The sequence below is a fragment of the Rhamphochromis sp. 'chilingali' genome, assembly GCF_963969265.1.
Source record: "Rhamphochromis sp. 'chilingali' genome assembly, chromosome: 4".
In the NCBI taxonomy this organism is placed as follows: Eukaryota; Metazoa; Chordata; class Actinopteri; order Cichliformes; family Cichlidae; genus Rhamphochromis; species Rhamphochromis sp. 'chilingali'.
This window is the reverse complement of record NC_137948.1, coordinates 9,344,988-9,357,580: the sequence shown is the minus strand read 5'-3', so window position 1 is coordinate 9,357,580 and position 12,593 is coordinate 9,344,988. Positions and strand designations below refer to the sequence as shown.

General features: G+C 39.3%; 1 protein-coding gene across 1 annotated transcript; it reads right to left on the bottom strand.

The window, feature by feature from the left end:
• Positions 1-1,899: 1,899 nt before the first annotated feature.
• pld5 (phospholipase D family member 5) lies at positions 1,900-11,170 on the bottom strand. The gene is made up of 10 exons (XM_080880351.1): positions 10,931-11,170; positions 8,322-8,458; positions 7,822-8,005; positions 7,524-7,632; positions 6,894-7,021; positions 5,660-5,857; positions 4,904-5,055; positions 4,513-4,678; positions 4,301-4,391; positions 1,900-2,681 (listed from the first exon to the last, which is right to left on the bottom strand). Exons 1-10 carry the CDS (start codon positions 10,961-10,963, stop codon positions 2,419-2,421), a joined length of 1,461 nt encoding a protein of 486 aa, XP_080736477.1. The 5' UTR covers positions 10,964-11,170; the 3' UTR covers positions 1,900-2,418.
• Between the last annotated feature and the right edge of the window lie 1,423 nt (positions 11,171-12,593).

The window sequence follows — 12,593 nt, the reverse complement described above, 5'->3', positions numbered from 1 at the left end:
TTTGGCCATAGCTCAAATGTGGCCTCTCACCGTATGACAGCTGGGATAGGCTCCAGTCACCCCATGACCCTGAATTGGACAAGCAGTAAATGGGACGGATAGATTAAGCCTTATAACCTGTCTTATCCAAGCATTGTCTGACAGTGTTTGAACAAGCTTGGCTTTGTCAGTCTTTAAGTGCCTCCGTTCAAGCTTGAGGTCAGATATGTCACAGTTTTTAGGTTAAGGACCCAAATATAGACTCAGGATACAGGTGGGATAAACAAAATGCAACTTTATTGGTGGATAAAAGCCCAATAAATAATAAGTTTCATAAATCCAACAGCAGAGGTGATACATGCAAACAAACTAGGAGAATAAACAAAAACTGCAAGCACAGACAAAGAGAAGACAGCACTATGTATACTCACACAGTAAAAGTTAATCAAGGAAATGAGACACTGGTGCACAGAATCAACACAATCACAGGGGAGGAAGAAGGAACTGAATATGAGACACAGAAGACAATTAACGAGTAAAGTAATTCAGAAAGAAAATAACAATAACTAAACTGGGAACCTCAGACACAAAAGTAAATTTAATAAAGGGAAAAGACACCAAAGGAAAACAAAGAGAAAGAACTGAGGAAACGAATAAACTCTAATTAAAAAAACAAAAAAACAAACTCGAACTAAGAACTCAAAATAGCAAAATCATGGGCAATGACAAGATTATTTTGTACCAATCCTTGATGTTCATTAGTCTTAAATATATCTATATCTGGATGCCCATTATGATATTAGATATATTCATTAATATATAGTAGAAGTAATTCCTTTGAGCTAGAGAATCTCTTTAGCAGGGCTATCACACACAGCTCTGTCTGTGAGCATGGCAGCACTATCCTCCTGTTTGTGATGGGGCCTTCAGTTAGAGGAAATGTGGCATTAAAGGGTAAAGAGTAATTTTTTTCAGATAGTGAAAGACTGTGGGGCTGAACCAGTGTCATGTAGAAGATAACTGTAAATCCCACATGGTTGATCAAATGGACTCCCAGAAAAAAAAATACAGCATGAGCATACTAGATCCACTCTGAGCTGTGTGTTGGGAATTACTAACCTGCTGCAGTATGAATGCATCTCCTTAACCTACAAGGACCTGGCGTCCACATATGTGGACATCACATTTTGGGTTATTTAGACCAAATTACTCAATTTTGCTCTACAAGGGCCTGATATCCACTTAAAAGGACATTATACTGCTACTGTTCTATCAAAGTTTTAAACGAATATCCTCATATGTGGCTCTTATTTTTCTTAAAAACAAAAATAAGGTAAAAAAAAATCTGGTAATTTTTTGTTTTTACATTCATCGGGCCCCAATATTCCCAAATATCAAAGAGAAATTAAAAATGCATGCCGTGGAAGAGTTCGGGTCTTAAGAGGTTAAAGATGTAAACCACAGGCCTGAGCACGTGTTTGAAGAACAGAAATTCCTCTTGCTCAGTCGATATAGGTCCCCCCGACCCCTAATTGTTCAGCACAAAGTTACGCCAATGGTCCAGCTCAGGGCAAAACAATCCCAGTCCTGAATACTCCTGCTGTCATGTTAAAAAAGTGTGGGTGTTGTGGTGCTGACCCAAATCTCAAACTTGGATTTGTTAGTAAATTTGTCTTTTTCCAGTTATTAACTGTGAAGTGCTGGTAAGATGAGTCACTTGAGAACTCTCAAATCCTTTATTTAAATTATGCATTTTTAAACCAAAACTATTCAAGGCTTATTTTTTGTCTGCAGGCTTTTGAGCATTTAACTTGCAGCTTATTACTGGCTTGGATGGAAAGACAGGATAAGGCAAAACATACCTATAAATACTTTTGTTCTGTCAGCAATACAAATTTGTATAGTGAAACATTTTGGGCACTAAACATACCAGCAGACTGAAATAAAAACAACACCAACAAGGAAAAAGCTATGTTTTATGAAGACAGATGAATAATTTAAGAGATATGATGAACAGAATAAAACTACTGCATATGCCGGTGTGTGCCATTTCAGGATCTGACCTGATTACAGTTGCAGCCAAACTGTAGATTTAAAAACATATAAAATGCAATGAAGGACTTAAAAATAGTGGATGTATGTAAACTGTTTTGGTGGGTTACACATAGAGAGAATTGTTTTTGTCACATTGCTTGTGCTAGTATATAGTTAATACTGAGTTAATACTGAGATATTGCTTTTGGTATGCATGCAGTATTACATGCTTATATAACAGTCAACAATTAAACATATATTATTATAATACTGAGTCAAAGCAATACTTTGGCAAGTCATACAGTATAGAGTAGGTTTACATTCTTATTTGTGTACATATTTGTAAGATCTAGCATATTTAGGCTTATGGGGCTTTAAGACATACTGGGAAAAGACATTTTGTGCTTATAAATATAAAGGGTAGTTCCATTCATTTTCCTCCTTAGTTTCCATATATTTTTTTCCCTGTTGCAAGTTTCTGTATTTTCCCTGCTGATCCTTGACTCCATGTCGGCTCTGAGCGTAGCGGGACCTCCAGTCCCTTTCAAAAGTAGCTTTGACATGTTCCAGGATTGTCACTCCTCTGTCTTCAGCACTGCCGTTCATTTTGACCACCAATCCAACTCCTGCATTAATAGCAAAATCACTGCCAACCCAGTCATGGTTCCCTGTGAGCGACAAAGACAACAGTGTCAGATAGCGCCCGTAAAAGTCATTATTTAAAAAGAAATAGCTTTACATTACTGTATCTTGAATCTTGATATGTGTCTGCATATGTATATACCACTTGGTGCTTGTGTGTCTTTGGATGAGCGAGTAAGAATCAAATATAGCAGTGCTAGTTTAGTTTAGCAGTCTTAGTTAAAAGACATGTCCCCTGTTTCACAAAACATCCTCTCCTGAACTGTTTCTTGGAAAAGCACAGTAACTTTCTGGAATTTTCTCACAAACCTCTGTGATGATATGACTTCCCATAAAATGTACTGTAGCTGTAAGGATTGAACTAGCCATATGTGAGACACTTTGTGGTTGTGACTTGTCCTTTGACTTAAAGCAGCGGTCTCCAAACTTTTTTGCGCCACGGACCGGTTTATGCCCGACAATATTTTCATGGACCGGCCTTTAAGGTGTCGCGGATAAATACAACAAAATAAAACTAGTACCGGTACCGAAAAAAAGAAAATTTATTCATAACACACGTGAAAAGACCCAGGAAAACCGAGTAAACGATAAAGACGATAACAAAATAACGCTGAAAACCGATAAAAACCCTGAAAACTATACATTTCACACCTGAGCCTCAACTCTCGCGGCCCGGTACCAAACAACTCACAGACCGGTACCGGTCCGAGGCCCCGGGGGTTGGGGACCGCTGACTTAAAGTATTTATCTGAAACTCACAGTCTTTTATTTTCTTCTCATCTTGCTCTTTGTCTTTTCTTGTCTATATGCTCATAAAGCAAGCCAATACAGCAATGTTTGAGCTATTGCTCAAGTTAAAATGTTCAAGTTTTATACATTTTGCTTTGGTATGTGGTATGACTCACTAAACCCAGCTACTAAAAAAGCCAATAAAAATCTGTACCTCAAAAAATTTATTTCCCACTGTTTTGTTTTATATTGAATTAACAAATGCAATGTAAGATGATCTTTTATTTCCCTTTGGACAAACAGGCTCATTGTCCCATTTCAATCTTTGGATAAAGCTATGATAAAATAGATACCTCCTGGCTATAAGTAATAAAAACAAAAAGAGAGTGGTAACAGCATACTTATGTATCTCATAGCATTTTCCAGTTGAACATCTGTTAAATGCCAACCCTAACTTAGTATGCTTGCTGACCTTCTTCATCCCTTCATGACCACAGTGTACCCATCTTTTAAAGCAGTTTCCAGCAGCACTCACTATGTCACAAAGCTCAAATCTTCTTGAACATGACAATGAGTTCACTGTTCTCAAATCTCCTTTACAGTCACTATTCTAAATAAAGTAGTGCACCTCTTGGGAAGTCGTGGAACAGGACATTCTTATCACGTGCTGCTTGATAAATCTACATCAACTGTTTGATGCTTTTATGTCATTATGGACAAAAACCTTTGGGAAATGTTAACATTAAGAATTAAGGTAGTTTTGAAGGCAAAAGGGGTCCAACTCCATACTAGCAATGTGTACCTAATGAAGTGGCCAGTTAGTCTATGCATATTTTTGTTGTCAAAAACTTTATATTAAGATACTTTGAAACCTGCACCTCAATAAAAACCCCAAAACACACATTATATTTCCTACCAATGTAGACTGCATTGTCGGTCACCATGTACTTGTTGTGGTTGAGCCCAAGCTGAATGTCATCGTTCTGCTCCTTGTGACTAAAAAAACGCTAGAAAAAACAACAATTTAACAAAAAGCATGTATAATAAGAAATAATAATTCATAAGTGCAGTATGAATTAAAACTTGTCCATGAGTAGTTAAAACTACAGGTGTAAGTGATTCGCTTACCACTTCCAGGGAACAATTGTAAAGCTGAACGCAGAGTGACTTGAGGGAGGTCACAAAATTAAAGGTGAGTGGATGAGTTTTCTTCCAGAAGCTTATGAGCAGACGAACTTTGACCCCTCTTAATACCACAGCTTCTCTGATGACTTCATCGATAGACGACCAATACCTAAAAATCCAACTAGTGTTATTATTGTGGACAATGCTTTTCAGTCTAAAGATACTGAAGGGCATAGAGTTCGAAAATTCCACGTTGCTATATTCTGGGTATATTCTAGTTTGCCATGAATTGTGTCCTCTGATACAGACACACATGTACAGTATGAATGTAAAATGACCTCATAAATGTTCCTGTAAAAAGGATTTAAATGTCAAAGCTTGCCCCGGCACACACCTTGTGACTGAGGTTCCTCTGAAACTCCTTTTCACCAGAGGGAGATAGTCTGTCACTGATATGAAGATAAATGTCTTTGCACTCTGAATGACTTGATAGATGGCATCTACATCTCGGGTGCGATCTTTGGAGCAGAAGAGTTCAGGAGAGGTCTACAGAAAGGACAAGGCATGTTTGGTCCCCAAAATTATGTAAAAATCACAAAAATGAAACAACTGAGACACACGGTTAAAGTTTAGGATAACTTTCAAAAATGTGTGTGTTTCAATTCAACAAAGAATACACAATCCACTAATAAAAATAGGTATATACATTTCAATGTAACATTTCTGCAGAGAAAAAGGAAAGAAAACAAGAAAGCACATTTCAACGACCATTTATCATTACTAGAATAAGTGGGGCAAAAGATCAAGGTTGGTTTGCCAACAGCCTTGACAGTATGGCTCCATTAGTTTCCTATAAGATGATAAATGTTTTAAATGTAGCTGATAAATGCCTTGTCGCTTTGAGAGCAACAAGATTCATTAACGTAGTGAGATATTCAGACTCAAGTTGCTCCTTAGTGCGATAATAAGATGATTAATCATTTTCTGTTTATATTTGTTATTAATATGTAATAACACTCTTATAAAGACATTCACTATAAGCCCCGAGGCAGGAAATTGGTGCCTCAAGAAGTATATGAACCACTGCATTTTGTGAAGAATTGATTTATGTATGCACTAAGTCCTGTAACATAAGAAAGCTGTTACTCACAGACACATAAGCGGTGGCGGGGGTGGAGTTAAGTTGTAGCTGCAGGGCATTGTTCTTTCCATAGAGAGCAGTTACTCTCTTTGACCAGATGGAGGGGATGTAGTCCCTTTCGTGGAGCTGCCAGTAAAATGAAAAGACTCGGTGGAGGTCCAGAGCCAGACAGCTGCAGTTATACACCACCACCCCCAGTTCTTTCCTCTGTGGTGTGTGAGAAAGAAGTAGGAAGAGGTGATGCAGCAGAAAAGTTAAAATATTGAGTGTGCTCTGCAGACGTTATAGAGGGTATAAAAGAATTAAAGAAAGGGACTGAGTTCAGAGAGAGAATAGTAACGTTTCATGGATTGATGATCTTCTATTAATTTTCAGATTAAATAGGATAAAAATGAAGAGCGAAAGGTACTATTATAGAATATCACTAATTTAAAGGTATTTAGCCAAAAATAATATATGATAAAATGATGCTAAAAGAGGAAAAAGAGGAAAAGTCAAGACAATAACAAAGGCAATAAGCTGGATGTCATCATAGATATATAATCATTTCAAAGGAATCTGTCTAAAAGCGAATAAGCTGGATATTATTCCAGTCCTACCAAAGAATTTAAATAACTGGAGCACAAGCAGGCTAACACTGCAATCCACAGAGCTGCTAGTGTGGGTAAAAACAACAAAATGAAAGAAGAAGAGACAGATGTCCTAAATACATTCTTGTCTGCTCATTAAATAGATGGCAGAAAATTTCTTTTGTGTTTGGTGTTTCTGTTTTTTGTCTGTTTCTTTTTTAACGTGTGCCCCTGAAGGAGGAACACAGAGGTTTCAGTTTGTTACCACAGAGGGTCAATTTCAGACATATGTGTCTGGCTTGCAGTGCTTACTACACACATCCAGTGTATGTGTGCTATTCCTTCATTCCTTCTTGCTCATTGTGACTTACACTCATACAGCAGTCCTACCTCCAACCAGTGCTGAAGCACCAAAAAGGGCTGGGCAATCACTTCAGGTTACAGTATGCTAATGCATTCTGGTTCCTGCTCTATTATGAATTACATACTAAATGAAAAGTGAAATGCTACTTGTCTTTCTGACCATCTCAGACAACAACCTTAAATCATTCCTGATTTCTGTTGGCAGTGCTGCAGTACCTGCATAAAGAAGTATAAGAGGAAAGCGTGGCTAATTTACATTATGTGTTACTCTTTAAAGACCCAGCAAACCAGATGCTGATGTGCGCTTTTACCTTGGAGAGTGACCTCCAGTCCATATCAGCGCTCCCGATGTAAATGTGCTTCCGATCCACTATCCAGAATGAGGAATGGAGTCCGCCTCTGGTAAAAAGTGTCATGTTAACAAAATGAACCTCTGCATCTAATCCGTGTGAAGGATAAAAAGAGACAGAAAAGAGAGAAAATGAAAAGTTTAAGAGAAAAAGAAAGAGAAAATTGTGTAAATCTGACAGTTGGCCTTGTACTGTCTGACAAGAACAGGGGCCAACGCAGGCAGTCTGAAAGGCAGTATTTGACAGGAAACCAGACTGTACATTTTCATCCATTCAAGGTTTTTTGGCCTTGATTGTGAAGTCTGGCAGATGCATATGGTGTAGAGCTCCTGGGTGCTGCTGCATGCTGTAAATGCATCTGTTTTCCTTGAGGCAGGTCATTGATATTTCATGCCATACCTACAGTGTGGTTCTGCTGTCCTAAAGTGGGTTGCTTAAGAAACTCAACTAAATGTATCCTGGAGGATGAGAATCTCGTTAATAAAACTCTATAGGGTTGTCGGATGAATTGTAAATGTATATCTTCGTTGTTGTTTGCCAAAGTGACACAACAAATTGCCTTTCTGAAATAAAAATGCCACATCCACTCACTGTGTGCTGCCAAGGCCTTCAGCTCAGTCGAGTTTGTCAGACTACTGGCAATCTTCAGCTTAACCCCACGAGATTTTAGCCTGAGCAGTCTCTGGAACAAAAGCTGACCCTGAGGAAGAGAATGATGTTCTGTGTTACTGTAGCGCAGCGACTGACCAATGTTCCTGCATTTCTTTTAGAAGGGCAGCTCTTATTTCGTTGCAGGAATAACCTTATTAAATTGCATTTGGTTTTACAGATCAAATGGGAAATGCAATTGGCTCATTGTTCTACCGGACTGGTTACTGTGACTTTGTACCTGTTTGGCGGGGTTTGGGATTGTCTCCAGGTCCCAGGAGTTTAAGTCCCAGGCAGATGACACCACTTCAATTGAGTGCTTCGCCTGGTCCAACAGTGTGTGAAAGCCAACGGAGACAGGAAGGTGGGGTCTGCCATCCATGGAGAAAGAGAGGTCGTCTGGAATGTTCTCCACAAGTACAATGCTGAAAATAAAAGATTCCTTCAGTGTCTGGAGCTTTAAAGAGGAACACCACCAACACAGCAACCCAGCAGCTCAAAGCCTTTACACATAAATCCTTTTATGGGTCTAGATTTTAACAATAAAAAGTGAGGTACAGATCCACATCAGAAATCTCTACCAGAATTAAATAATGAAATAGTAATATGTAATTCTGAATTGGTAATGATTGAGTCCAGATTAAGACTATGTTGAGTTAGTAGAGACAGTCGCTGTGAATACACTGTGCTTTACATGAATGGAACCTCCACAATTTCCTTTAATCTTGCGAAACATCCTACTGGCAGTCTTTGCTGCAGTTTTCCTCGGTGATTCCATCTTCATCGTCCCCCCAAATGTCCACAGATGAGAAGATCAGTGCTACCAGAACAGCAAAGCAGCAAACAAGGGCAAAGATGGCAATGCACTTCTGCTGGGTCTGGAAGATACATTAGAAACACACACGACACTAACAAATGTCAGACACAATGTTTTATTTCTGGAGGGGTTTTTTTTTTGTGAACAGTGCTGCAGTAACTTTTCTGCTTTTTTTGTGTGTCCCTTTTGTGCACTGTGGGCACATAAACACTTGTGCAATGTGAATAATGACGATCAAAATAACAACTATGGCCTTCGTTTGACAGCAGAAACCTTGCTTTGATAACCAGTATACTGCAGATTTCAATGCTCTGGAGCAAAAAATCCCCCAGCTTCAACGATCCCACTTTATGCTACAGAGCCGGACAAGTGAAGTAGAACATTCTCCAGCTGACAGCAAATTGATGCACACTAAATCCAGTCTATAAGGTGTATTGGAAAGTGCAAGTTTTTGCTTCTCGTCGTACCGACTGCTTTGTTGTCCATGCAATTCCCATCTGAAAAGGGGTTTTATGAGCTCTGTGTCAAGGTGGCAGCCAACGTTACACTTATGTTAAGCAATATTGCAGGCAATATTTGTGCGCATGTATGTGTGTGCAGTGTATGTCTGTAGGGTTTGTAATATAGGTAGAGTGACAGTCAGTATGAGGTCAGAGGTTGTAATGTTGGAGCCCTGATCCAGCCTGAGGAGTCTTGATTTTCACAGTTTTAAAAGTGCACTTAGGCGTTTTTGTTTTGTTTTGTCAGTTGGTGAGCTGTCAACATCACATTACATATTCTCTTTTGTTGTGTTCTATCAGTCAAATGAATTGCATCCCACTGATTATCTTGGCAGCATAAGCAGGGGGTTTTTCCTTAAAAAGAAAATTTCCGTCTAAAAATTCTACAGCTTTTATTAAAAAAAATAAATAAATAAAAAAAAGCAATTCAGCATCAAAATATAGAAATATGAACAGCAGGAGGTTTGTGGACTCAAATATTGCCTCGGGCAGTGAGGCTGAAAGACAGGTGCTAGCTGGGTGCACCATACACTCTTCTGTTGGCCTCTGAGGCCATTGAGCTCTTCATTACATTTAGCAGAGTCAAGGACCATGCTTAACTTGTGGATGTGCACATGGCTGGGAGGAAATGAACAGAACTGACAGTGTGAGATAGGTCAGCCACTTACAGAAGGTACTGATGCAGTATGTCGCTGTAAAAGGACAACAACACATCTAATATACAGGAAAAAATAGCCTAATATGGCAAGGAGTGAATAGATAGCTGTTCCAATAACTACTAAATAATTTGATCCATCCATTCGCTTCTGTTTATCTATTTTAGGGTCGTGGGTGGCGCTCGAGCCTATCCCAGCTGTCTTAGGGTGAGAGGAAGGGTACACCCTGGTCACCAGTCTTTCGCAGGGCTAACACATAGACACAGACAACCATTCACGCTCACATTCACTCCTGCACTCAGACCTATGAGCAATTTAGTGTTTCTATTTAACCTAACCCAGGGGTGCCCAATCCCGGTCCTCGAGAGCTACCGTCCTGCAGCTTTTAGATGCATCCTTGTTCCCACACACCTGAATCACATGAATGGCTTGTTATCAGGCCTTTGCCAAACATGATGGCATGCTGAAGAGATCAAACCATTTGATTCAGCTGTGTCGGAGTAGGGATGCATCTAAAAGCTGCAGGATAGTAGCTCTCGAGGACCGGGATTGGGCACCCCTGACCTAACCCCACTAACTGCATGCCTTTGGACTGTGGGAGGATGCCAGAGTACCCGGAAAGAACCCACACCAACTTGGGGAGAACATGCAAACTCCACACAGAAAGATGCTGGCCTGATGGTGGAATTAAACTCAGGACCTTCTTGCTGTGAGGCAACAGTGCTAGCCACCGTGCTGCCCTAAATAATTTGAATTATTGATAAAATAATTATTTATCAAGCAAATATTATGTGAGTGGTTACAACTTCTGAATACTTCCAGTTTGGACACATTTGATTGGGTTCTGGGCAATTGTTTTTGTAATTTATTAAGTTATTTTCTTAACTTTTGTAATGTTTGCTACTGCATTTAAAACAGTGTTTGTAATTAATAAACTTATCTTACATAATTGTTGAAAAAAAAAAGCAACATTTCCAGCTCTTATATGCTAATAGTCTCTTTCTCAAAATTATTTTACATCAGATGTTTTTTGGTGGCAACTGCAACTACTGTGCACCGAGCTATAAGGATGGCTGTGTTATTTGCCATTTTGCATCATTTAAAGACTAAAGGAGAGACTGATTTATATTAAAAAAATCTTGGATAGTAAAAAACACTTTGACGAAAACCTAAAGTTTTGATATACATATGAGCTTTTAGTTTTAATATGGTTTAAAAAGATAAGGAATTTAAGAGTTTAATCAATCAGGCAGTGAAACACTGGTGTACTGAAACCTAGAGAAAAAAGTCCAAGAAAAAACATGCATTGCAATCCACCTATGGCCAAAAGGAGACTAACATTGCCTATTAAATATAGAAAGAGCTGAAAAACATCACCTTTAATGGCTCCTGTGGGGTTGGTCCTGCCATGAGAGCAGCATTCCTTTAAACTACAAGGTGGGAAACAGGAGCTCAGTCACACATCTTTGCCTCTCTTTTCCACCCAGCCCTCAGCCTGTTCAAATCTGATGTCTTCACTCTTGGTCCTTGTCTTCATCCTGCAGGTACCTCAGTGTCCCAAAAGGTCTGTCTGTGTGGGCATCAGCTTCTGGTTTGTTATGTGTCCTGACATGGTTCTTCTAGCAGCTGATTGTGTGTGTGTGTGTGTGTGTGTGTACTTGTGTGTGAACTGTGTGTGCAGTTCACTGTCTGCCTTACAGTCGAAGCGGTGAGAGAGAAGATGAAAGACCAACCCCCTCTTGTTCAAAATGGCCAATAAAGAGCCGTAGCTTTGAGCTCCAGTACCCTCCTCCCCCTCCCTCACTTTCCCTCTTCTCTTCCTTTTCCAGCTGTATTTCCCTCCTTTATCTGCCAAGTGAATAAAACTCATCTGGCAGCAAGCAGTTGGTCTGTGCTTAGAAGGGAGCGATGCTGAAACATGCCATTAGTAAATGTGACAGCTGCAGCAAAACTCCCCCAAAACATTTTGGACTCAGTAGATCGCACATGCCTGCTCACCATACTGTATGCAGGCGCATGCACACCCACACTCAGCATTCACGGTTACACTCAGAAAATATTGAGGCATCTACAAAAGCCCTATAGCTCCCATTAATAATTGATATAAATGGAAGTTGGCATAATTATCTTCTTTAATTCCCACTTTGTTTAAATCACTGCAGTAGATTTGCTTTATTCCAGTGGAATGAACCATGTTTCAATTCTGCTATAGCTTTAAGAGCTCCTCATATTATTGCACAGAAGGGTCTCAGTGGGGAAAAAAATGAAATATGTAAAATCCTTTTTCCTTCCTCCTCCCCCCCCCCCACAACTCTTTCCTCACAGATGAATATATGCTTAATGGCAGCAAAACGACATATGCTCCAAACTGCAGGTACGCTTCTGTTATGTTTATGAGACCTGTATGTGAGGTCGAAAAATGTTAGGAGGAATCTGTATGCACTACTGCATTTAAGTAAACTTTAAAGAAATGTGTTGATTTTTCTAATTTTAAGTTATACATACCAACAATTTCATCAGTAAAAAATTTGCTTTAAATTTCATATCTCCTTCATGCTGAACTGTAGTAACTTTAGCGACTCCCTGAAATCTTATGCAGAGCCATCATCCGGTGCAATTTTCAATTTAAACATTGTTTAATTGATGAACAAATACCTGCAAAAATAAAACTTCCATCAGGGTGTGCCTCAGCTGTGCTAATCAGCAGATGCAGTTGTCTCACTCAGCATTTATATAGATGCATGTTAGTAACATTCTTGCCACAAAAAAAGCATTAGCACTTAGCTATGCCACAGAGGCTGGAGGGGTTTTTGCTACATTCACTCTCTTAGGCAAAAACAGATGTATTTGCATGGCTGGGAGCAAATAAGAATGACTCTCAGAGACAGGTCAGTAAATTATGCTACTGATATAGTAAGATAGAACTGCTTGAAGTAACATTTATCAGCAGACTCTGTAGGCTAGCAGCAAAATATTGCAACAGTGCTAGTATTCCATAGCTTTGTGGACTTTATCACAAATTAACCCGTCAAACAAGCAA